Genomic DNA, 27,881 nt, shown 5'->3' with positions numbered 1-27,881 from the left:
TTGACCCTTAGTGGCAAACTGCGAGAAAGAATTGCAATTGTCATATCTTACATGAAATAATTTGTGGTTACATACAACGAGAGTGTTAAGACTTGGGTAAAGAACAGTGCAGAAGAGCCACTTTTTTCCTGCCTTCGAGATGATGTAAACAATATAGTTTCTGAACACTCCTTGTAGTATAATAAACAAAAAAAGGTGTTATGAAAAGCCCAACGCAAATATAGGGCACAAAATGTCATTCAGCCCATCCAAATCATTTTGTTATCCAAGACAGGCACACGCTTAAATCTCTATTGCATTTTACTGCCAGGCCTATTTCTCTTCCCCTGCAATGAATCAGCAAATGATTTATCGTTTGAAGACTGTAACTGGATTAATATTCAACGTGGCAATCTATTCCTTAAAATTGTTAAGTAGCTAATTAATTTATATTCAAAACTCCTCCTCCATCCACCCCTCCCCTTTTCCTGGTTTCTGTAGAAAATCTCCACAGCATCACACAAACTCTCCATCACCATATAAACCTGGGTCAAGTCCTGGACATTTTCCTAATGCGACAAGATGGGGTTTCCTTAGTGTTGAATGGAGCTGAAACCACATATATCTGACCTTCTGGCAAAGCAAAGAATGCTGCTAACAACGCAATATAACGATGGTTACATGGCCAGCAAAGATCAGCTATGTTTACCACAGCCCAAAAGAGTATTTTAATGATTATGTGGTTTGTACATTAACAAATGTGAGGGACCTGATGGGAACCATTTTTTCTTTATTCACATTTATTAGCAATAGGTAGACAGTACCAAAGTCACATCACATATCTATTTCTCCTTGAATGCAGATAATAGACGGGACCCTTCAGTAATACTCTTCGATACTCTGGAGCTCAGGTTAGAATCCTTTTCCAATTTTACTCCCTCGTAGAGCTTCCTAATCCTGCTTTTCACTTGTCTTTTTCAGGAACCATTGAGTGAGGAGCATGTTCCCAGAGATGTACCATTTTAAGTTCATACAGTATATTAAATTTAAAGTAGAAATAAATCACTTTCACCTGGAAGGAGTGTTTGGGGCCCTGGACAGTGGGAAGGGAGGAGGTAAAATGGCAGGTGTTGCATCTCCTGAGCTTGCACGGGAAGGTGCCATGGGAAGGGGAGGGGGAGGGGGAGCTAGGGGTGATTGCGGAGTGGACCAGGCTATTGCGGAGGGAGCGGTCCCCCTTCAGAATGCTGAGAGGGGAGGGGAAGATGTGATTGGTGGTGGGATCACGCTGGAGGTGGCAGAAATGGCAGAGGATGATCCGTTGAACGTAGTGGCTGGTGGGGTGAAAGGTGAGGACAAAGGGAACCCTATGTGGGAAGGGGAGAGTCCAGAAGTTAAGGAAATGGAACGGATACAGTCGAGGACCATGTTGACCACGGTGGAGGGGAATCCTCGGTTGAGGAAAAAAGGCATATCAGAGACAGTATTGTGGAAGGTGGCATTGTCAGAACAGATGCGATGGAGACAGAGAAACTGGGAGAATGGAATGCAGTCCTTACAGGATGCGGGGCAGGAGGAAGTGTAGCTGTGGGAGTCAGTGGGCTTATAGTGAGAGTTTGTCAATAGACTATCCCCAGAAATGGAGACAGAGAAGTCGAGGAAGGGAAGGGAAGAGTCGGAGATAGACCATGTGTAGGTGAGGGAAGGGTGGAAATTGGATTCAAAGTGAATTAAATTTTCTACTTCAGGATGAGAGCAGGAAACGGCACCGATACACTTCCTTAAGAATCTGTTACATCTCAAACCTTTCCAGTCTTAATGAAGTGTCACAGACTTGAAACAATGGGCCCAAGTTTCCACACGATAAAAAACGGGCGCCCCTCCGAGCTGGGCGCCCGTTTTTCACGCCTAAAACGGCGCCGGAAAAAAAACTCGCAATTCTGGAGCGTTCTGCAGCTCCTTGTCTGTTTGGCGCGGCGCCCGGGGAGGGGGGGGGGGGGCGGAGCCTACACTCACGCCGATTTTGTAAGTGGGAGGGGGCGGGTAGTATTTAAATTAGTTTTTTTCCTGCCAGCAACGCTGCGCATGCGCGTTGGAGCGTTCGCGCAGTGTGAAGGAAACATTGGCACTCGGCCATTTTTGTAGTTCTTTGTAGCTGTTTAATTTTTGAACATTTTTTAATAAAAGCACATTGCCATCAGCACTTGCAGCCTTCTCACTGTCTCCTTCCCCGCCCCCCCGCAGGAAGAACGGGCCCCTCCTCCCCCCCCCCCCAGCAGGAAGAACGGGCCCCTCCTCCCCCCCCAGCGGGAAGAACGGGCACCTCCCCCCCCCCCACCCCACGGGAAGAACGGGCGCCTCCTCCTCCTCCCCCCCCCCCGCGGGAAGAACGGGCGCCTCCCCCCCCCCCCCCCCCCCCCCGCAGGAAGAACGGGCGCCTCCTCCCCCCCGGGAAGAACAGGCGCATCCTCCCCCACCCCCACCCCCCCCCCCACCTCCACGGCAAGAATGGGCGCCTCAGGCTGACTGCAGCATTCTCTGTGCCTGAAGCACTTTCACACAGGTAGGAAGATGGTTTATTTAATCTTTTCTTTGCTTATAAATGTTTATTCAGGTTGGATTTATTTGTATAATATTTGTAGAAGTATAAATAAGGATTTATTGTAGAATTTAATGACTTCCCTTACCCCCCCCCTCCCCTTCCCCCCCACCTCGTTCTGGACGCCTAATTTGTAACCTGCGCCTGATTTTTTAATGTGTAGAACAGGTTTTTTCAGTTCTACAAAAATCTTCACTTGCTCCATTCTAAGTTAGTTTGGAGTACGTTTTCACTGTGGAAACTTTCAAATCAGGCATCAGTGGCCGGACACGCCCCCTTTTGAAGAAAAAATTCTGTTCCAAAGTAGAACTGTTCTACCTGACTAGAACTGCAGAAAAAAAGTGGAGAATTGCGATTTCTAAGATAGTCCGTTCTCCACCAGTTGCTCCTAAAAATCAGGCGCAAATCATGTGGAAACTTGGGCCCATTAACTCTGTTTCTCTCCACAGATGCTGCTGACCTGCTGAGATTTCCAGCATTTTCTGTTTTTATTTTGTTCAACATTATATTGGTTTTGTTAATTGCTGCTCTGCATTAGTTGTACATGTTGAGCACCAAGCGTAATAAAATTCCTAGGGCTCTTTAGTTATTTCAACATTATTCATAGAATACAACCATTTCTCCTTATGTGTAGTACTTTACTTACAGTTGACAGTGTTAAATTTCATCTGTTATTGTTCTACCTACTCACATATTTTATTTAACTTACTCCATAATTTTTGAGCTGCCTCCTTCAATTCCACTCCCCCTCTTAGTTTGGTGTCATCTGCAAATCTGACCGATTTGTATTGAATTTCTGAGTCTCGGTCACTGATGTAAATCAGAAACAGTACTTAATTATGCAAGTACTGTATGGAGTGCAAAAAGATATCACATTTGAGTGAATTCAGTTTGTGCCAAAATGATGTCTTGTACTTGCCAGTTCAGAAGACTTCTGTATTTAATCAACAAGTAATTTTCAGCGTTGGCAGGAAGAAAAATGACCTGAACCCTTTCCTATCCATTGCTCCTCAACAATACATAGCCTGTGCAGTATTTTTACCCTATGGAGACAGAAATAGACAGTTTCTTAAACGATAAGGAGATAAGGGGTTATGGGGAGCGGGCGGGGAAGTGGAGCTGAGACCATGATCAGATCAGCCATGATCTTATTGAATGGCAGAGCAGGCTCGAGGGGCCGTATGGTCTACTCCTGTTCCTATTTGTTATGTTCTTATAAAAAGTCTACGTTCTCTACTATCAAGCGACCCCTGCTGGGAGCATATGTATGGTCGACACGTCTTCGGCAGGGGAGAAAGAAGAAATCCAAAGCATCAGTGATGCTCCTTGCCAAACGCAGTGCTAATGGGTAGGATGCCCTCAGCGAAAAAGCAGGGGAAAACTTACCAGCCATCTTCGCTGTCTTTGCCAATCTGCAAGGGGGATGAGTCTCTTTGGAGAGAGATTGTATATTCAACATTGGCCAACATAGACCCTACAGTTTGGTGTAGATTTAATTTGAAACCTTTAAATATGGCGAGGGGTTCCCATGCATGCCAGATACCCAGCCGACCCCCAAAAAGCTATTCTTGACCTGAATTAGTCCAAAAACTGTTTCATTACCTAATGTTGAAATCCCTCATCCTAAGAATGTTGGGGAAACTACCCCTACAAGAAATGGAAGACAGGAGTTGTACAAGCAAGTCCCTGAATCAATAATTGGAATACTGTATTTATTTTAATTTTGCAGCTCTATTACTCGTAGACACATTTTTAGATAAGTATGTTTAAAAATAAGTGGGAGAGGATTTCATTTCATGTGGCAGTTAAGGTTTAATTAGAATAATGACAATCTTACATCACTGTGCTTAACTGTTCACATTAAGGGCCCAAGTTTCCACATGATTTGCGCCTGATTTTTAGGAGCAACTGGTGGAGAACGGACTATCTTAGAAATCGCAATTCTCCACATTTTTTTTCTGCAGTTCTAGTCAGTTAGAACAGTTTCACTTTGGAACAGAATTCTTTCTTCAAAAGGGGGCGTGTCCGGCCACTGACGCCTGATTTCAAAGTTTCCACAGTGAAAACGTACTCCAAACTAACTTAGAATGGAGCAAGTGAAGATTTTTGTAGAACTGAAAAAACCTGTTCTACACATTAAAAAATCAGGCGCAGGTTACAAATTAGGCGTCCAGAACGAGGTGGGGGGGGGGGGGGGGCGGCGAAGGGAAGTCATTAAATTCTATAATAAATCCTTATTTATACTTATACAAATATTATACAAATAAATCCAAACTGAATAAAAATTTATAAGCAAAGAAAAGATTAAATAAACCATCTTCTTACCTGTGTGAAAGTGCTTCAGCCAGGGAGAATGCTGCAGGAAGCCTCACAGGTTGAGGCAGCCATTCGTTCCCGCAGGGGGGGGGGGGGGGGGATGGGGGAGAGGGGAGAAGGAGACAGCCGTTCGTTCCCACGGGGGGGGGGGGGGGGGGGGGGGGGGGGGGGAGCCGTTTCAGACGGCGTGGTGGGGGGAAAGAAAAAGTGAGAAGGTTGCAGGAAGCCTCACAAGTTCAGCAGCCATTTCCCGACGGCAGTGGGGGGGGGGGGGGCGAGTTGCACTCAACTTTCAGTGCAAGAAGCCTCAGTGCTGATGTGCTGATGGCAATGTGCTTTTATTAAAAAATGTTCAAAAATTAAACAGCTACAAAGAACTACAAAAATGGCCGAGTGCCAATGTTTCCTTCACACTGCGCGTGCGCGAACGCTCCAGCGCGCACGCGCAGGGTTGCCGGCAGGAAAAAAACTAATTTAAATGGTACCCGCCCCCTCCCACTTACCAAAATCGGCGCGAGTGGTAGGCTCCGCCCCCCTGGGCGCCACGCCAAGCAGACATGGAACTGCAGGGCGCTCCAGAATCGCGCGTTTTTTTTCCGGCGCCGTTTTCAGCGCAAAAAACGGGCGCCCAGCTCGGAGGGGCTCCCGTTTTTTATCGTGTGGAAACTTGGGGCCTATTTAACTCAAGTTGGGGCTTAAACCTTACTCTTGATGTGAAATTTAGTTGAGATAGTGGTAAAAATTGAGATAAGATTCAGCTCTGGAACATTTAGTCCTGCAAATTATTTTAATCTCTGCAATTTGTATAGTTCAGTATTCTCTAAATCTGTGGCAGTGTCACTATGCAGAAACAATGAAACTATTTAAAATGGATTTGGAACAAACTGACACTAAATGCACTGTGTTAATACTGGAATTTAAAATCTCAGGCATTTTATGCCAATGCCCATTGTGTAGCAATTTATAACATGCAAACATTTTCCAAGTATTCCAATTTATTTACAAGTAGACTACAATAACTTGCATTTATATTGCACTCTTAATGTAGAAAAACATCCCAAGACACAAGGAAAAAAATGGACCTGAGCCAAAGGAGAGATTCGGAAAAGTGACCAAAAGCTAGGTCACAGATGTAGGTTTTAAGGTGGTCTTAGAATGAGGGAAGGGGGTCGAGAGAATTTCAGAGCATGAAGCCTAGATAGCTGAAGGAACAGCCAGCAGCAGTAGGGTGAATGCACAAGAAGCTGTAATCAGAGGATTGGAGAGTTTGGCAGATGATGAAGTGGTTTGTAGGGCTGGAGGAGGTTACAGTGATAGCAAAGACAGACACCATGGAGGGATTTAAATAGGGGTAAGAATTTTAAATTTGCAGCATGGGTGCATCGGGCGCCTTTGTAAGTCAGCGAGGAGAGGAACAATGCGCAAGAGGGGCTTGGTATGGAATAGAATATGGACAGCAGATTGGTGGTGAAACAATGGAATTAATTTATTAAACTAAAAACTCAATTTCTTTTGGATGATTTTAATACATTAGGAATTACCACAGCCAATTGAGTCAATCAAGTGAAAACTACTGCTTTTCCTTCTGGGCAATCAGATTATAAAATTAATGTGCATCCTTGCACTCCAACTTGTCCTTCAAAGTGCTCTTTGGTAATGCCATGACAAACACCTCAGGGAAATCAATCGTAATAGTTTCTGTTGAAGCGTGGACAAAATGAAATACATACTTCATATTGTTAAGGAGAGAACAAAATTGCATTCTGAGCTTTGGCACAGTACAAGCAAGGCAATTGGTTTATGGTTTTCACAGAAAAATTGATAACCTTGGAATTCCATGTAATAAAACTGGAATGTGACATGTGCAGTCACCCTAAATCTGCAGCCCTGAATATGAGGTTTAGGAAATGTGTCTAAATTTCAGAAGGAAAAAAAGTAATTAAAATGTTAATAACAAATGTCTTATGTGCTTTGTGGTATTTATTAACTTTGTTTATGAAGCTGAATTCTCATACTTACTAAGCCAAGGCAGGATAACCATTACTATTTCATAAATATTATTGTACTTATAAAAGCAACTTTTTTTTTCTGCCTTTCCTTTCCCCATCCTCCCTCAGCAATGGGTGATTAATTATCAAAAGCTCCATGAAATTTGCAATGCCATATTCTATACCTGTTACTTGCAAATAACATTTTAAGTTCTGCTGTTAGGAAGATAGAAACAGAAGTAGGCCATTTAGCCCCTCGATTCTGTTCCGCCATTCAATTGGATCATGGCTGATCTGCACCTCCCCAACTCCATTTACCGGCCTTTGGTCCCTCTTTAAAATTTTAATTAACGCAGCATCCACAACCATTTGAGGAAGAGTTTTCCAGATTTCCACTCCCTGTTGTGCTTCCCCCTGATTTCATTCCTAAATGTCCTAGCTCTAATTTTAAGATTGTGCCCTCTTGTTCTGGATTCTCCCACCAGAGGAAGTAATTTCTCTCAATCTACTCTATTGTATTCTTTTATTATTTTAAACACAATTATATTATCCCTCAACCTCTAAACTCAAGGGAATACAAGTCTAGTCGATGTAACCCGTCTTCATAATTTAACCAATTAAGCCAGAGAATAATTCTGGTGAATCTTCACTGTTCCTCCTCAAAAGCCAGTATGTCCTTCCTGAGGTGGGGTGCTCAAAATTGAACGCAGTACTCCAGAGAGAGTTGGATCAAGGCTTTGTTTAACTGAAACATAACTGCCTCTTTTGAATTCCAACCCGCTTGAGCTAGGCCAACATTCCAGTAGTCTTTTTGATTACTTTTTGTATTTATGCACTAGGCTTTTAGTGATATGTGGACACCTTTTGTTCCTCCACAGTCCCCGCCATGATGAAAACATTTCGATTTGCTTTTCTTAGATCCAAAGTGGATAGCCTCACATATCCTCATATTGAATTCCATCTGCCACAGTTTTGTCCACTTACTTAATCTGTCTATGTCCCTTTGTAACTTTCTGCTCCTATATAGTTTGATACATTCTGAAGCTTTATTGTTTTATCATCTTTCTGCCTACAGCAAAGGCACCCAGAACAAATCCATTCCATATATTTTTACCAGAGTCGCCATCTCCACTGATAGATCAACAATCTTAAATCTGAGATTGATAGATTTTTGTTAACCAAAAGTATTAAGGGATATTGGCCAATTGCAGCCACATGGATTTAAGTCACAGGTCAACCATGATCTAATTGAATGGCAGAACAGGACCGAGGGGGTCAATGGCCTACTCTTGTTCCTGTAAATTCATCACAGGAGAATATTTTACAAATCAAGCATTCCTGATGTCATAAGTGACAAGAGCAAAGCTGGTGATTTATGGATGCCAGAGTGACCCTTGAATAACTTACCTTTTGGTTAATTATCTTTCTCCTGTCTCGAAGTCTTCTTGCAACATGCACTATCTTTGGCCAAGTGACAAGGCCTCTCCAAGGCCATCACCAGTGACACTCTTTAAACAACTGGTTGAAGTTACATAAAAGCAGCTTAGGGTGCTGGCCCTCCTCCCTCATTGTGGGAAAGCACCTTGTCTCCACTCCATACAGTGCAGCAAAACTGGGAACTTACCATGAGAGGACCTGCAGCTACAATCCTGCATCCCACTACTTCATCTTACAGCGTGTTGGTATTCCATCATGATAGGATTATTGTCTTAAATTTTTACTATTGACTTGTGTGGAAATGTATTTTTATCTAAGCTGTACCACACTGTATTGTTGTGCCCTTTTTAATATAAAACAAAATGGAGTCCTGGTCCTTCCAGGAATTTCGGCAACAAGCAGTCGGTTTGCATAAACAACTAAACCTGGCTTGAAATGGCTGATAGCCACCAGACAGCTGGGAGGCAAATCCTGCTGAGACAAGTACCCCGCCTCCCCCATGGTGCTCTCCTATTGTCTATACGACACCAGTTCCACTCCACCCCACCCTTTTCGAAGTACTCAAACCACCAGCCATTATCTCTTGTACAGACCTCATCCATTTGATGCAAAAAGATAACTGACCAGAAAACTGGACAATCCTGACAATGCAATGCAGGTAACAGCTCATTACCACACTCTCATCAAGTGATGGCCGGCTGGCCAACTAATAACCCTGACAAAAGGAAATATCTGGAAACCATGTCAGGACAAGGATGTAGTAATTAACTCTTTATCTGTATTCACTGACTGCGAGACAGAGCCAATACACAGGGAGAGGCCATAACTTGGGTTTTACTGTATAAATATCGCGTGAAACTGTACCATTTCGAAGGTGTTCACTTAGCCATTGACTGAGTGTGACCTTTCCCTTGCTAGCAAGTAAATGAAAGAAACTTCCGCCGGAGCTGAAGGTGTCTGAGTCGTTTATCGGAGGTCGAGATTTCGACAGTTACTTTTTGGATGTCCCACCGAGATGCATACACTCTGCCCTTTGAGGACAACGGATACAGGCATAGTGCCTCTCCAGTGAAAGGCTTCAGTGGCCAAAACAAGGTGAGCCTTTTGCTCACAAGAGGTTTCTTCACTGTTGAATCGCATATGTAATCTATTGTCCACAGGGGAGGTACTGCAATCTACAAGACTAAAATATCTTGAAACAGCCCGGGGAAGGTTTCAGTAGGAAAATGTAAAAAGAGCGCTAGCGAAGGTTCTTATGTGATAAGATTAGGGGAAAAAAAGCGCTAATCCATCGAAGGTTCTTATGTGATAAGAGTTAAGGTAATGGGACCATAAGTTTTAAGTTTTATTAGGATAAGTTAAGCACTTGGTCTGTAGTGGCATACAACGCAGACTGAGAATTGATTATTTGTTTAGATAGAGTTTAAGGTTATAATTTGTATACCCGTGTGAATGTTGATTGTCCTAGTTATCCTTGTTATACTGTTGTGTTCAATACTTTTGTGCAACATTTCAATTGGAGAAACGGGAAGAGTCACTAGGGAAAATTGTGATTCGGAAAAACAAGGATTGATTAAGAAAAGAAACAGTAACTGATTGATCAACCACGGTTGGTTTGTGCCAACATATCTCACACACCCAGACTGAGCCCGAATTAAGAGCCTTTTCAGGCCACGTAACGGCCAGGAGAAGTGGGCGTAGAGAACTCGGTTGGCCGAAAGGATTGTGAGATCAGAAACTATGGAAAATCTTAATCATCCAGAATGGGTGCCGGAGCAAGTTAAAACACCAGCCTATGTCATGCTCCAGAATTGTGGTCAGTCTTCAATTGACCAAAAGAAAATGGGTAAAGTGGACTACGGGTGAAAACAGGCCATTTCCACCCGATGGTTCATTTAATTTAGAGAGAACAACATGTCTAGAGGAGTGTCTTATAAACAGAGATCCAGGTAGAAGAGGTAAAGAAGAAAAAAAAGGAAAGTAATAGAAAAGGCCTGGGTTCCGATTCTTCAAGCCCATGTAAAATTAACAGAGGAAGTAAATCAATATGTAAAAAAGAGAACCCGATAGTGACTTATGGATTCAAAAAAAAAATAAAGCTGGCCAACAGAAAAAAAGCTTTATTGAATGAAGACACACTTTTGTGAATGTCTGTCTTTGAATGAGAATGCTTCTGTGTTTTTTTTCTCTCGTATCTGGAAACCTGTTTGGAAAGGTGGTGCAACTGCCTGTTTGTTTTAGCTCCACCCACTTTTTCCAAACAGAGTGAAGTTTTTTTTTTAAATCCTTCATAATGTTGTCCTGTATGTGGGAAGTTTAAAACATTTTAAGTTAGAAACGCAGGTGTGGATTTATTCGGATGTGAAGTTACGGAGCTAGGAAATGCACAAAGGGTAGGTTTGTTGAGACATGGTCCCGGTGGTTTAAAAAAAAGAGAATTTATTTGACACGCTCACTTACTTGTCGAAAGAAGACACGCAATCATTGATTATATTGGTATGAAAGACATAAATTTAGTCTAGGAGTAAGATAAAGAACGGGGAAGGGAAGTTGTAATGCCTTGGGAAGTTGTAATGCCTTTTTTTTTAAAAGCCTTTGTGGGTCTCTCGAGGCTGCAGGCTGGGGGAGTACGCTCCCATTGTCCTTGGTGTAAAATCTTGACACGAAAGCTTCTAGCTCAGTAAAAGGATTTGTTTTTTAGATAAAGAGTGGCAGTACAATATTTGAATTGGGATTTTGAGATATTTCAGGTGATCTCCTTGATCAACATTTTGGGTGTATTGGAAAAATCTTGGGTTTGGAAGCCTTTTAATAAAATTATAAAACAAATACTTTACATTCTGTGATCTGTGAATCACTATAAGCATATATGAAGTCCGTGTAACACACCGATTCTTCCGGTTCAGAAGCCCAATAGTGACAAATGGAGGTTTGTCCAAGACCTACGAGCTGTGAATGAATCTACTATATTCTCACAATGCTTAAAGAAGGATTTGAAATGAAGTATCCCGGAATGCTTTCCAGAATCTTAAGCAGTCCCTCACTTCAGCACCAGCTTTGGGATTACCAGATTACACAAAGCCATTCAGTTTATTTGTTCATCACAAGTTGGGTTTTGCACAATCTGTTTTGACTCAGTTACATGGGGACAGGCAGCGACCGATAGCGTATTTCAGTACCCAACTAGACCCAGTGGCACGCGGCCTACCAGGATGTTTTCCTTCGTTGGCAGCAGCTTATTAGACTATACAACAGGCTCAGACAATAACTCTAAATCATCAGACCATTCTATACATCCCACACTCTTGTCGAGATTTTACTTACTAAATGTGCCAGCCAACACCTAACCTCCACAAGAACCACTAAATATGAAGTTGAACTGTTATCAAATCCGAACCTTATTAAAAGATGTACTACCTTAAATCCAGCCACTCTACTCCCCACGGAAGACGGCGAACCCCATTCATGTGAAATGGTAGCCGAATTAGTGACTAAACCACATATCAATTTAACAGATGTACCAATGTGTAACCCTGATCTAGTGTACTATGTTGACGGATCAGCCTTACGAAATGATAGGGGCCAACCTAGAGCGGCTTATGCAATTGTAACCCTGTTTAATGTTGTCGAAACGGCCTCTCCTCCAGACTCCTTTACAGCCCAACAAGCCGAATTATTTGCGTTAACTCGAGCCTGGATTCTGGCTGAAGGACAAACAGTTAATATCTACACTGACTCCAGGTATGTTTTTGGGGTATCACATGACTATGGACAAATTTGGAAGATTTGCGGGTACCTGACTTCTTCAGGAACCACTATCAAAAATGCAGAACAAATGGAAAATCTCCTGCGAGCCGTTCAATGCCCCTTGAAACTTGCCATTATCAAATGCCAAGCACATACAGGCCAGTCGAATGAGGTGGCACTTGGGAACGCCAGAGCTGATAATGCAGCTAAGTCAGCAGCTCGGTCAAAAGTGGGGATGCAGGTGTCATTGTTCCCACTGAGGAAAAATAATTGCTCAGACCTGCCACCCACTATTACTCAGACCCGTCACCCACTATTAATGACGTGCTGGCCTTTCAGACACAGGCCGGAGGGGGTGGTGACCTGGACGAAGGATCAATGTTATAAAAATCCAGAAGGAATATGGGTTCACCACGACGGCCGCGTGGTGGCACCCAGATCCTTACTTCCATGGATTTCCCAATGTGTTCATACATTCACATATGCAGACAAAGGGGGGATGGCAGATTATATTTTGGCAACTTGGTATGCACCAGGTATTTTGGCAATTGCAAAACAAATCTGTGAAAATTGTGTTACCTGTCAGACAATGAATCCAGGTAAGACGGAAAAAGTAGATTCTGCCTCCCACCCAAATCCAGTGGGGCCTTTTGTACATTTACAAATGGATTTTATTGAATTACCTATGTGTATGGGATTCAAGTATGTATTAGTTATTGTAGGTGTGTTCTCTAGATAGATTGAAGCCTTTCCATGTAAAAAGGCCGATGCCACTACTGTTGCTAAATGTTTGTTAAAAGAAATCGTACCGCGCTTCGGAATCCCTGCTAAGCTTTCTAGTGATAACGGGTCACATTTCACGGGAACTGTTATAAGAGAAACGTGTAAAGCTTTACAGATTAATCAACGTTTTCATTGCAGTTATCATCCACAATCAGCTGGACTTGTTGAAAGATATAATGGAATGCTTAAAAATAAGCTGGCAAAATTATGCAATGACACTGGACTGAAATGGACAGAACTGCTGCCCTTAGCTTTGATGGTAATGCGATCTGCAACCAACAGAACAACAGGCCTGTCACCGCATGAGATAGTTATGGGACGTCCCCAACGACTACCTTTTACAGCACCATTTACTGCAAAACAAATGGACATCCACAAAATGGAGGAAAATATGTTGAATTATTGTATCGCACTAACCAAATGTATTTCCAGCTTTCATTCACAGGTAATGGGAGCTTAAGTCAAGCCAGCGGAAGGGAAGTGTCATAACCTGGAGCCCGTGGAATTCGTTTACATCAAAATCTTTAAAAGAAAAAGCAGTCTGCAGCCAAGATTTGAAGGACCATACCAGGTCTTGCTGGCGACTAATACTGCAATCAAGGTAAAGGAAAGACCAACATGGATCCATGCGTCCCATTACAAAAGAGCACCCGACCAGGAAGGGAAGTAGGAACCAGAGGAACAGAAAAAGGAAGACTGAATAAGGAACTGTACGGACTATGGGGACTGATGGTGCTGGGCTTGACAGGGTTTTACTTTGCCTTATTGATTATACCAGAGGTATAGACACGCCATCGAAGGGAACTGCAAGTAAACGTATTTATGGCACTGAGTCATAAGTATGCTCAAGAAAGAAACTTGGCGAGTTGTTGGATATGTTCCCATGTACCTGTCCACTCCGAAGGGGGTATTCCCCGAAGATCCGTCCCCTTTAACAAATCAGAAATGGTAGAATGGTTGATAGTGCAAAATAGGACAAACCTAACCAAGGTGTCAGAAACAAAGGAGCAAACAGAATGGAGGTCAGCAGGGTATAAACTTACAACCTTCCAGGGATGGTACCAGCCAAATTATAATAACTGTCAGCCTCCCTTCCTGAGCATTACTCCCAGAATAGGAAATCCTGAGGGTATAATACGCCTAGTGAGTAATGAGACTAAAGGACCAGAAATGGGACGCAGCAAGTGTTCCCAAATGACTAAATGGCAAGCCACAACTAATCCCACTGATGCGAGAAAGATAGCAACCATTGGCTGGACAATGGTCCATAACAAAGCCCCAGGCGAAGGGTGGGAAGGTGAGACCACTCAAGTATGAATGGCACGAAAGGACCAGGAGCTGACGTCCTATAATTGCACCTACTTTATTTGTGGCCATAAAGCCTACCCATGGTTACCAGCAAACTGGACAGGGTCCTGTTACTTAGGACATGTGGTACCCTTTATTAGATCAATAAAGACTCTTAAGGGATGCCTATGGAAGTCATAGAGTTAAACGGGATTTGACATGGCTAAATGGAATATTCATGGTAATGGTGCCACCCTATGGAATAGCATCAACCGAATGGCAGTTACGGGAACTGACTAACTTAGTCGAATCAGTAGCCAACGCAACTTCCCAAGCCTTCGAAGGGGCGAATGATGAAATGGTAGCTATTCGAACAGTGGCTTTCCAAAATCGTATGGCCTCAGATTATCTCTTAGCCAAGGAAAGAGGGACATGCGCATTAATAGGTGGAGAATGCTGTACATATATCCCGGATAAATCAGAAGAAATCGGCAGTCTAGCTGAATACATTAGGAAAAAGGTAAGAGAGTATAAACAGACAGTTGGCCAAGACGGTATCACCTTGTGGGGTTGGGCATCGGGATGGTTGGGATCCCTAGGGAGATCTGTGGTACAGGGTTTGATCATATTCCTGCTGATAGTCTTCGCCCTATATCTATTATTTGTCTTGGTTAAGTGTTGCTGTGCCAGGGTGGGAAAAACCATGTTACCTACCGAGACCACGGCTAGAGTTATGGTAGCAACAACTACTGAAGGCTCTTGTGTGGAAATGGAAATAGAGAGACTGTACAAGATCCGAATGGATTAAGTTGTCCTTGTGAAGGACAAAATGGGGGAATGTGGAAATGTATTTTTATCTAAGCTGTACCACACTGTATTTTTGTGCCCTTTTTAATATAAAACAAAATGGAGTCCTGGTCCTTCCAGGAATTTCGGCAACAAGCAGTCGGTTTGCATAAACAGCTAAACCTGGCTTGAAATGGCCGATAGCCACCAGACAGCTGGGAGGCAAGTCCTGCTGAGACAAGTACCCCCCCCACCCCCCACCCCATGGTGCTCTCCTATTGTCTATACGACACCAGTTCCACTCCACCCCACCCTTTTCGAAGTACTCAAACCACCAGCCATTATCTCTTGTACAGACCTCATCCATTTGATGCAAAAAGATAACTGACCAGGAAACTGGACAATCCTGACAATGCAATGCAGGTAATAGCTCATTACCACACTCTCATCGAGTGATGGCCGGCTGGCCAACTAATAACCCTGACAAAAGGAAATATCTGGAAACCACGTCAGGACAAGGATGTAGTAATTAACTCTTTATCTGTATTCACAGACTGCGAGACAGAGCCAATACACAGGGAGAGGCCATAACTTGGGTTTTACTGTATAAATATCTCATGAAACTGTACCATTTCGAAGGTGTTCACTTAGCCATTGACTGAGCGTGACCTTCATTAGAGGGGTGACGATCCCAGGCAGCGCTCAGGTCAAGACCTCCCTGTACGGCATCTTTTGCTCGGATCTGCAGTCGGTCCGCAGATTGCTCACAAAAGCGAGGCCATGTTCTTTGGCAACTGGGCCTACCAATCCTTTATTCCCTTCACCGTTAAGGCATATTACCTGAAGGTGTTGGGAATATGGTTCGGAGCGGACGGGGCGTGCGCCAAAAACTGGGAAGAGCGTATCGCCAAAGTGAAGCAAAAACTGGGATGGTGGAAGCTGCGCTTCCTCTCCATGGCAGGAAAGAACCTGGTCATCAGAAGTGAGGTGCTCTCGGGGTTGCTGCACGTGGCACAGGTCTGGCCCATCCCTTGCTCCTGTGCCACGGCAGTCACCCGGGCCGTCTTCCACTTTGTCTGGAGGTCCAAAATGGAACATGCCCGCAGAGACACAATTTACAAATCTCTGGACAGTGGAGGAACGGATGTTCCGAACGTGGCCCTCATCCTGATGGCCACCTTCGTGTGCGGCTGCATCAAGCTGTGCACAGACCCCCGGTACGCAAACACCAAGTGTCACTACGTGCTGAGTTTCTACCTGTCCCCATTGTTGTGAAGGATGGGCCTGTCCACGCTGCCGCGAAACGCCCCCACCAGTTGGACCATGCCTGTCCACCTGTCCTTTGTGGAAAAGTTTTTCACAAAAAACCCCTTTGACCACAAGGCCATAAAACAGTGATCAGCACGTAATGTCCTGGACGCCCTACGAAAGGAGAGGGTGGACCCTGTCGGGTGGTTCCCTGAGCGGACTGTCGAACTTGTTTGGCAGAACGTCTCGTCGCCAGAGCTTTCAGACAAGCACCAAGACGTAGCTTGGTTGGCGGTGAGGAGGGCCTTACCCATCAGAGCATTCATGCACAGCCGACGTCTCAGCAGCACGGCACCCGAGTCGGCTGCGGGGCGGACGAGACTGTCACCCATCTCCTTCAGGATTGCACCTTCGCAAGGCAGGTTTGGAAAGAGATGCAGTGGTTGCTGTCGAGGTTCATCCCAAGCAGCTCCGTAACACAGGACTCTGTGCTCTACGGGCTGTTCCCAGGGACACACACTGAGACAGACATCACCTGCAGCTGGAGGGCCATCAACTCGGTCAAAGACGCTCTTTGGTCTTGCCGAAATTTGCTGGTCTTACAGAGCAAGGAGATGTCCACGTCTACGTGTTGCAGACTGGCGCAATCCAAGATCCACGATTACTTGCTGAGGGACGCACTTAAAATTGGTGCATTCGCCGCAAAGGCACGGTGGGGAAAGGCCACAGTTTAAAGCCCTTCTGCCACGGTAAACCCGGGGGCAGGAATCAGTACAAAACTCCCCTCGGGCTGTACTTGTAACTTCCTTTTTGTGTACATGGAGCACCATGATCTGTAAACACCTATGTAGTGCCATGTACAATGAAAGGTCTGTTTCGTAATGCACGTTGAAAAAAAAATGTAAGTGTACCATCACTCATTCCGTGTACTGTATAGTGACACATGTAATGTAATTTGTTTGAATGTACTACAATGTATCCCGTATTGTACCAAATTGTACTTGAACTGAAAAGCAAGGAAATGTATTGAACGGAACTGCCGTCAGCACCCAAATGTAGTGTATGAGTTTGCTGACCGCAGCTCAATGTACTGAACTGCTTTTGAATGTACTGTACAAATTTTTATATGAATAAAGTATATTTTGAAATTTAAAAATTTTTTTCCCTTGCTAGCAAGTAAATTAAAGAAACTTCCGCTGGAGCTGAAGGTGTTTGAGTCGTTTATCGGAGGTCGAGATTTCGATATTTGCCACTGAAGAGCAAAAAATAATTGACACTATCACAGCATACGTGAAATCTGATAAGACTATGTGCTATCATATTCAAAGCTTAATTGACGGTATAGTCTGCTAAAACTAATACATAGTGAGTTTTCTTCACAACTACAGATGGACAGCAGCATTGTAGTTTTGTCATTTCAATTCTTCACTAATCAAATGGAAGGCAGCAACAGCTGATCACCGAAGCAAAAAAAGTTTTTGCTAACCTAGCAGGAATCTGAAGGGTGCACTGGGCTTGCCCAAGATAGTCAACTTGGAATTCCAGTGAATGATAAATCAGCAATACATTTTTACAAATAAGAATGGGGAGGAAGGGAAGAGAAGATATGGTGGAAACAAAACTACATACATAATCAGTACAGTTGAATTGTGCAAACCACCCGCCCCCCATACAAGTTTGATCATTTCTTGATGTTAACATACCAAGTAATAAAATCTCTCAAAAATCACTTTGCTATTTGCATAAAATAAAAAGCTTACGATACTGACTCCAGATAATTACAAAATGCAATAAATCAATATCCCAGTTGCGTAAATAGAACACAAACTGCAGTGTGGTGACAGATTTGTACTGTGTCATTACTTGCCTGGTTATAAAATGACAGATTACAACTGCGGCAAATGGGTGTCTTTTTTTTTTAAATTAAAAAAAAAAGCTAATTTTAAAATTTTTGTAACCCAATTTTGATGACCAAGAACACCCAGCTTTGTGTCCCGGCGTTTCCGGAACACTATATTGACATGACATGACCAGCACTGGAATAACGGGAGATTACAAATGTCCCTCTGAAACCCACCTCCACCACCCCAAAAAAAAGCAACTGGGGGAAAAAAATAAGCGCCGAGGAGGACAGGGGGCAGGCTGTTGTTGGGCGGCCGTACCTTGTAGTAAACGTCAAACTGGATGTTCTCGGGCAGCGAGCGGATCTCCCTGCGGGAGCGGGTGTAGCTGTCCACCACGGCCGAGATTGCGGTGTTGTACAGGGTTTCGGGAATCCATTCCAGCTCCACCGCCGCCATATTGTTGATGTCTTTCCCCCCCCCACCCCCCCTCTCTCAGCGGCCGTCTCCCAACCCGAAGAGGCAGCAACTGACCGAGCAACCAGCCGCCTCCCTCACCCCCACCAAAAAAACACCGATCGTCAGCTTCAAAACAACCCAGTCGTGTTTCTTTTTTTTAAAAGAAAATAAATTAAAATGCCATTTCATTCAGCAACGCTTCCACCGCCTCTTCTTCCTCCCACTTCATTTTTTTTGGACAATTTCCCTCGGGCCAGGCAGAACACAGCGCTTTTTTTTCACCGACGCTCAACGTGGTGACGTTTTCCGCCTGCACGCCTGTCTTTCCACCGCTCCTTCTGCGTCATGACGTCCATTACGTCATTAGGTTTTTTTTAAAAAGCGAAAGGAAAACCCGCAGTGGGTGGTTCCCGCAGCTCCACTCGGGGTTAAATTCTCAGGGCTGCGCGCAAAGGAAAGGATATTACGCGCGCGGGCGGGTGGGATTTAAAAACTTTCAAATATTCTGAGAATCACACTAATTGTGACATTGATCCAAGAGAGGGTGGGAGTTTTCTTGCTGAGGTATTCCCTCCCCCCAGTAATGTCACACTGTTCAAGAGATGGGGTCATTTTCTCCATCTTTAGTTCTGCACCACCTTTCTCCACTCCTCCAGTGCCTCTGCAGTCATAGACCATATAGGCCAGCCCACACTGCGATATGTGTGCGGACTAGGTCCGTGCAGCAAAGCTGGTCTCCAGTCGTCTTGGTTAATCCTTGCCACTGGAAAAAGACCTAGCTCTGTCAAGCCCGTGTGGTGGCTGGTGTGCAACGGCCACCACACGTTAAAATAATTCATGCACAGGCATCTTCCACCCTTCAACATGTAGTTTGAGATCTGGGGTATTGGGTCCTTCATCAAAACACCTGTGAACTTTTTGGCGTGGAAGCAAGTCATCCTCGACTCGAAGGACCGCCTCTGATGATGATGACGATGCTGTCAGACTGAGCTGCAATTTCCTCCAGTTAAAACACTGGCAAGACCAAAGCTGTCTTCTGAGGCCCCCACCCCAAACACCGTAACATTTGCACTGATTCCATCCCCCTTCCGTGGAGTCAGCCGTGGCTCAGTGGGTAGTGTTCTCGCCTGAGTCAGAAGGTTGTGGGTTCAAGCACCATTCAAGAGACTGGAGCACAAAAATCTAGGCTGACACTCCAGTGCAGTATGGAGGGAGTGCTGCACTGTCGGAGGTGCTATCTTTTGGATGAGACATTATAGTGCTTGCTCACTCATGTCTGCTCTCTAAAATAATTAATGGCACTATTTCGAAGACAAGCAGGGAAGTTATCCCCAGTGTCCTGGCCAATATTTATTCTCAATCAACAACACTTAAACAGAATGTGGGCGAAATTGCCCCTTTTTAAAGGCCAGTTAGTGGCTCCAGGGGACGCTAACAGGTTGGAGGAACTTTTCGCTCAGGTGAGCAGGGCACTACCGCCTCCCGGGAAATTGCCTGGGAGTTTGAGGAGGCGCCCACCTCCCACCCCCACCCCTGGTTAGTGCTCCAAGCCGCTGCGCAACTGGCGATAATGTCATCGCCATGCGCGGTGACCCCCGTCACCGCCCTGCGCCAACACCTTACTGCCCCGCGAGGTTGGCACGAGCAGAGGTCCATGACAGCTTCGCGGGTCGCCATCATGCAGCCCGGCATTCCGTTTTGTGTGCAGGGCTGCAGGCCCGGTTCAATGCTGCCTAGTGGCCCAGTGAAGTCCATCAGAAGTCTTCCTTTCATAAATCCATGCTGACTTGGACCGATCCTGTCACTGCTTTCCAAATGCGCTGCTATTACATCTTTAATAATTGATACCAACATTTTCCCCACCACCGATGTCAGACTGACCGGTCTTTAATTCCCTGTTTTCTCTCTCCCTCCTTTTCTAAAAAGTGGGGTTACATTAGCTACCCTCCAGTATATAGGAACTGATCCAGAGTCTATAGAATGTTGGAAAATAACCACCAATGCATCCACTATTTCTAGGGCCACTTCATTAAGTACGCTGGGATGAAGACTATCAGGCCCTGGGGATTTATCGGCCTTCAATCACATCAATTTTCCTAACACAATTTCCTGACTAATAAGGATTTCCTTTAGTTCCTCCTTCTCGCTAGACCCTCAATCCCCTAGTATTTCTGGAAGGTTATTTGTGTCTTCCTTAGTGAAGACAGAACCAAAGTATTTGTTCAATTAGTCTGCCATTTCTTTGTTCCCCATTATAAATTCATCTGATTCTGACTGTAACGGACCCACATTTGTCTTCACTAATCTTTTTCTCTTCCCGTATCTGTAGAAGCTTTTGCAGTCAGTTTTTATGCTCCCTGCAAGCTTACCCTTGTATTCTATTTTCCCCCTCCTAATTAAACCCTTTGTCCTCCTCTACTGAATTCTAAATTTCTCCCAGTCCTCAGGTTTGCTGCTTTTTTTGGCCAATTTATATGCCTCTTCCTTGGATTTAACACTTTCCCTAATTTCCCTTTTAAGCCACGGTTGAGCCACCTTCTCCATTTTATTTTTATGCCAGATAGGGATGTACAATTGTTGAAGTTCATCCATGTGATCTTTAAATGTCTGCCATTGTCTATCCTAGCCAATTCATGTCTCATACCGTCGAAATGACCTTTCCTTAAGTTCAGGACTCTAGTCTCTGAATTAACAGTGTCACTCTCCATCTTAATGAAGAATTCTACCATATTATGGTCACTCTTCCCAAGGGGCCTCACACAACAAGATTGCTAATTAATCCTCTCTCATTACACAGCACCCAGTCTAGGATGGCCAGCTCTCTAGTTGGTTCCTCGACATATTGGTCCAGAAAACCATCCCTTATACATTCCAGGAAATCCTCCTCCACTGTATTGCTACCAGTTTGTTTAGCCCAATCTATATGTAGATTAAAGTCACCCATGATAACTGCTGTACCTTTATTGCACGCATCCCTAATTTCCTGTTTGATGCCATCCCCAACCTCAATATGACTGTTTGGTTGTCTGTACACAACTCCCACTCGTGTTTTCTGCCCTTTGGTGTTCCGCAGCTCTACCCATACAGATTCCACCTCATCCATGCTAATGTCCTTCCTTACTATTGCGGTAATCTCCTCTTTAACCAGCAACGCTACCCCATCTCCTTTTCCTTTCAGTCTATCTTTCCTGAATATTGAATACTCTTGGATGTTGAGTTCCCAGCCTTAGTGTTTCATGTAGAAGCAGACTGTTCACAATATCGGCATCTTATTTGACATAGAGCTGAGCTTCCTAGCCCATATCCTCCACATTAAACCAGTCCACCTCTGCAACATTTCCCGCCTCCATCTCTATCTGAGACAATTTGGCAAGTCCCTAAGCTGTGGAATTCTCTCCCTAAACCTCTCCGCCTCTCTACCTCGGATTCCTCATTTAAGATGCTCCTTAAAAGCTACATCTTTAACCAAGCTTTTGGTCATTTGCCCTATTATTTCTTTATGTGGTTTGGTGTTTTGTTTGATAATGCTTCTGTGAAGCACCTTGGGACATTTAACTACATTAAAGGTGTTGTGTATGGAGAAAGAGTTAGGCTGAACACTGTGAGCTCAAAGTAAAGTGTAACCTTAGTCTTTTATTGCAGGTCTCCAGAATGCCTCTCCAACCGGTGAAGCCTCCTTAAATACCTGTGCTCCCAAGGAGTTATGGGATCCCTTAGGACTCCAGGGGATGAGCTCTCTGGTGGCTGTACAGAGTAAATACAAGTCCACATATATAACAAAAGGCACTATATGAATACAAGTTGTCGTAGTTGAAACTCTCATCCATGTCTTTGTCGCCTCCAGACCCGACTATTCCAATGCTCTCCTGGCCGATCTCCCATCCTCCATACTCTGCAAAGTTTAGTACATCCAAAACTCTGCTGCCTGTATCCCTTCCCACACCAAGTCCCGCTCACCCATCACTCCTGTCCATACTGACCTACATTTGGTCCCAGTCCCCAACACCTTAAATGTATCCTGTATTTATTATCCTGAATTTATTTAAACCTCTTCATGGCCTCACCGCTCAATATGTCTGTAACTTCTTTCAATGTTATAAGTCCCTCGGAACTCTTTGTTCCTCTGAACCTGGCCTTATGTGCACCCCCTTCCTTCGCCCCACCATTGGAGGCTGTGCCTTCAGCTGTCCAGGCCCCAAACTCTGGAATTTCCTCTTGATATCCTGTGCTCTCTCTCTCCTTCTTTAAGAAACTCCTTAAAATCCAGCATTAGGCCATTGCTCCTAATATCTTCTTTGGTTCAGCATCCATTTTTGTCTGATTACGTGTGTGTGAAGCTTCTTGGGAGATTTGTCTATGTTAAAGGCTCCATATACTGTAAATTTAAGTTTTTGTTGTTGCTGTTGCTGCCATTGAATGTATTCCTCACCCTATCTTGCTGCTCTACTATTGTTTACATCACACAACCAACTGCCACCCCTTCCCAAAAACAGAAATCTGTTATCATAACAGGCTTCTTTGTTGTAAAACGATCCAAATCAATGCAGTGCATGGACTACCAAACTAGCGCCTCTATTGATCATTAGTTATGACATAATACATAAATGGGATGAAAATAGTACTCAGTGCACCCCAAGGTTCAATAGCCTGACCTCTCTCACTGAACAGAGATGTCAGATGTGAAGAATGGGCACTTGATGAAGTACAGTGCCCATGGAACCACACCCCACCAAACAAGTCAATGTCATCAGAAGGCCAAGAGTGGATAAAACTGGCTGAATAAGGAAGAGAAAATGTGGTGCCAATACTATTCAGCAGTATATATAATGACAGAATTTTGTTCTGCCCAATATTGGCAAGTCAAATGATGCCAACAGGATTTTAATACGTTTGATGGTGGTGCTGATCCTGCTGCTCTGGAAGTAGCACAGCAGGGACACTCCTTAAATCCTTCTATATTTTACAGCCCAAAATTTAAAAAGGCACAGAATTGGAATCTTGCCCTCAACTGGTTATGGGTCCCAAGAAGCGTTTGTGTTGTTATCAGCTGTTTTTTTTCATCCAGGTGCTAATCTGGTCTGTCGAAAAGGTCAATTTAAGTTCTGGCAACACATGTGGCTACGTAGGAATATCTCTGAGCTAAGCATGTATTATTTCCCATTGTGCCACTGAATAAACTAAGTTTTTATTGTTGTAATGTTGCAAGTATTAAGTTGCATACATAAGCAAATTGTTTTATTATGACTCGTTGAAGAGAAATAATATTTGTATGATATGATTATCATTTGATCCCTGTGAGTGGCCCATCAATGGATATTTGTCTGACTGACATGTTCCTGGATTTGTTGCTAACTCAACATTGTAGCAACATTGCCAAATGTTTTTGGTTAGAGTCCCTCCTGCATAATGCAACAACATCAATGATTACTTATCACACCAGCTTTATATTTTTGCTTTATAATTAAGTCAGTTAACTCAGTAGATTTCCCCTCTCATAGAACATATCTGAAGGCTGGTGGACATTCTTAAGTTTTACAATTTTGAGCTTTGCCAATAATACAAAATGAGATTCTGTATCAGCATCACAGCTACAATAGTAACACAGGTGATTGCAGGGCACATATTGAAATAGTAACTGGTTAGATCACCTTGTGACAAGTAGATTTTCCATAGAGAGAACCTACTGGAAAATAAATATTGGTTACATGAAGTTGGAGAAACAGAATAGGTAATAAAAGAAAAATGAAGATGTGAATATCATGAATAAATCAGATTATTGCTAAAATATTACACCTGTGATACTTCTACCGTCAACTTCTACCATTATAAATTCCTATGTCCACATTTATAATGGAAATTAAATATGTAAACTCGTCATACTGTAATTACATACATTTACCAGTGAAGACACTGCAGGACCCTTTAACCCTGCCTCACCTGATAATTACATTTGGTCTTGACATCCCGTGTGAAATGCCACTGGAGATCAACTAGTATTAATTAGGATCTTGAGGAGGCATCGTTGGTGGTATTTCTCCAGCGACTTGAGGTGTCTACTGTACATGGTCCTTGTCTCTGAGCTGTACAGGAGGGCGGATATTATTACAGCCTGTAGACCATGAGCTTGGTGGTAGATTTGAGAGCCTGGTCTTTGAACACTCTTTTCCTCAGGCTGCCGAAGGTTGCGCTGGTGCACTGGTGGCGGTGTTGAATCTCCTCATCAATGTCTGCTTTTGTTGATAAGAGGCTCCCGAGGTATGGGAAATGGTCCACGTTGCCCAGTCATCTTGATGACTGGGAGGCAGTGCTGTGTGACAAGGACAGGCTGGTGGAGGACCTTTGTCTTACGGATGTTTAGCGTAAGGCCCATGCTTTCGTACGCTTCAGTAAATACGTCGACTATGTCCTGGAGTTCAGCCTCTGTATGTGCGCAGACGCAGGCATCGTCCGCTTAATATAGCTCGACGACAGAGGTTGGGGTGGTCTTGGACCTGGCCTGGAGACGGTGAAGGTTGAACAGCTTCCCACTGGTTCTGTAGTTTAGTTTCACTCCAGCGGGGAGCTTGTTGACTGTGAGATGGAATATGGCAGTGAGGAAGATTGAGAAGAGGGTTGGGGCGATGATGCAGCCCAGTTTGACCCCGGTCCGGACGTGGATTGGGTCTGTAATGGATCCGTTGGTAAGGATCACGGCCTGCATGTCGTCGTGGAGCAGGCGGAGCATGTTGACGAACTTTTGGAGGCATCCGAAACGGAGGAGGATGCTCCATTGACCCTTGTGTCAAAGGCTTTTGTAAGGTCGAAGAAGGCCATATATAAGGGCTGGCGCTGCTCCCTGCATTTTTCCTGCAGCTGTCGCGCTGCGAAGATCATGTCCGTTGTGCTCCTGGGAGGACAGGCGCACCAACATTAGAATCCTCGACCAGGCCAACATCCCCAGCATTGAAGCACTGACCACACTTGATCAGCTCTGCTGGGCAGGCAACATTGTCCGCATGCCCGACACAAGACTCCCAAAGCAAGCTCACTACTCGGAACTCCTTCATGGCAAACGAGCCAAAGGTGGACAGAGGAAACATTACAAGGACGCCTTCAAAGCCTCCCTGATAAAGTGCAACATCCCCATCAACATCTGGGAGTCCCTGGCCAAAGACCGCCCTAAGTGGAGGAAGTGCATCTGGGAGGGCGCTGAGTGTCTCGAGTCTCATCGCTGTGCATGCAGAAAACAAGAGCAGGCAGCGGAAAAAGCATGCAGCAAACCTGTCCCAACCACCCTTACACTCAACAACTATCTGTCCCACCTGTGGCAGGGACTGTGGCTCTCGTATTGGACTGTTCAGCCACCTAAGGACTCATTCTAAGAGTGGAAGCAAGTCTTCCTCGATTCTGAGGGACTGCCTATGATGATGAGAATTAATTAAATATTTGAAGAGTAACATATTTTAAGTGATATAATCAGATATTTAGCTGTGATATATTTAAGTGATATAATCACTATTTAGTGTCAGCTGTGGCTCAGTGGGTAGCACACTCGCCTCTGAATCAGAATGATTGTGGGTTCATAGCCCCACTCCAGAGACTTGAACACAAAAATCTAGGCTGACATGCTGCACTGTCAGAGGTGTGATCTTTTGGATGAGATATTATACTGAGGCCCCATCTGCTCACTCAGGTGGATATAAAAGATCCCATGGCACTATTTTGAAGAAGAAGAGGGGAATTATCCCTGGTGTCCTGGCCAATCAACATAACAAAACAGATTATGTAGTCATTATCACATTGCTGTTTATGGGTGCTTGCTGTGCACAAATTGGCTGCTGTGTTTCCCACATTACAACAGTGGCTGTCAGTGCTTTGAGACGTCCGGTGGTCATGAAAGGCGCTATATAAATGTAATCTTTCTTTCTTTTATAAGACAACATAGAGCTTGGAGTATGTTATCTCTGGTTGAGATGACTTCATAAAATCTGAGAATTAAATAGCAGGGTCCAAGTGGAAAATTTTGCCCAGAGTTTGTACTTCACAAGATTCCTCTATTAAGTTATCCTTCTTAACTGCTTCAATCTATCCTTTTATATTAGTATTCAATCAATATTCCTTTATACGCTATCAAAACATTTCTCAAGTCTTATTTTACTGTGGCTGAGGCCTAAGAGTAATATGACAACACTAACCACAGTTACTGTCATTTTACAAATGGAAATTCAGAATTTTGCATGTCGATGCAATTATAAATTTTGCTTACTTGGCATTGTCAGTACAGTGCATTAAATCTATTGGAACAGTTAGATATACTACAATATTTAGTATACGATGTTACGATTCGGATGTTATCCAGATATCTTTTTCTCATGCTTAATGCAAAGGCCATCCTTCCTGTGAACTGACATATAATCTTAATTGAAAAGTAATCTGGCAGATAGCATGGTGAGCAATAATAATGTTGCCGATAATAATGTTACTGAATATACTTGCCCAATCTCTTCGATAGACAGACAAAAAGCACACTGATGTACCATACATCCTTGGTCTATTAACTATGAATCAGGTTTATTAAGATGTAAATTTAGCAAAAAAAAAGCAAAACTGTAGCACCAGTTTTAACTCTGGACGGTTTACCTCCACATTATATTATATTTACATTATATGCACGGTCTCCTGCCCCGAAGCTGGCGGGAATGACGAAAGAGCCGATGGTTAGGAGCAGGAAATCAGGTGGGAGGCCGACACCGCCGGGGACCTTTCCCTTGGGTAAGTGAGGAGGAGGTGTCTGGGCTGATCACAGCTGGAGAAAGAGGGGGAGCCTGGGGAGGGCAGGCCCAAGGTTTTGCTGTAAAAAAAAATGACTTACGGTAACTTGGCCTCTTCTGATTAGCGGCAGCTCTTACTGGCATGTTTGACGCTGTTATGTATGTAATAACTCGATAGACTGAATATTGTAAACTAACACAGGTACAAACCTGGCTCTGCTTTATTAGGGCCCAAAGTGATTACATTACATGATGGCTTGCCTTTTATACCTGGGCCGCACACGCGTGCGTACAGCCCAATGACCTCCGACAGTGGCGCCACCTGATGGCTAGTAACTCCAAGCAAACATGACACGAAGGCTCACAATGGTAGCTGTGGATGTACTGGATGATGTGATTATACACTCTATCCACTTGGAATATGCATCCACCACAACTAAAAACATCTTTCCCAGGAAGGGACCTGCAAAGTTGATGTGGATCCTGGACCATGGTTTAGATAGCCACGACCACAGACTCAGTGGTGATTCCGCTGGTGCTTTACTTACTGCATGCAAGTGTTGCATTGATGCACATATGATTCCAGATCAGAGTCAATTCCAGGCTACCATGCATGAGACCTGGCAATGGCTTTCATCATGACAATACTGGGATGCATGCT

General features: G+C 44.1%; 1 protein-coding gene across 1 annotated transcript in view; it reads right to left on the bottom strand.

The window, feature by feature from the left end:
- appbp2 (amyloid beta precursor protein (cytoplasmic tail) binding protein 2) overlaps positions 1-18,507 on the bottom strand; it is a 95,844-nt gene extending 77,337 nt beyond the window's left edge. Inside the window, exon 1 of the mRNA XM_070857167.1 lies at positions 18,333-18,507. Within this exon, the coding sequence (XP_070713268.1) occupies positions 18,333-18,470 (138 nt within the window). The 5' untranslated portion in view covers positions 18,471-18,507. The remainder of the gene's footprint in view (positions 1-18,332) is intronic.
- Between the last annotated feature and the right edge of the window lie 9,374 nt (positions 18,508-27,881).

The sequence above is a fragment of the Pristiophorus japonicus genome, chromosome 16, assembly GCF_044704955.1.
Source record: "Pristiophorus japonicus isolate sPriJap1 chromosome 16, sPriJap1.hap1, whole genome shotgun sequence".
NCBI lineage: Eukaryota > Metazoa > Chordata > Chondrichthyes > Pristiophoridae > Pristiophorus > Pristiophorus japonicus.
This window is presented reverse-complemented; position numbering and strand designations above follow the sequence as displayed.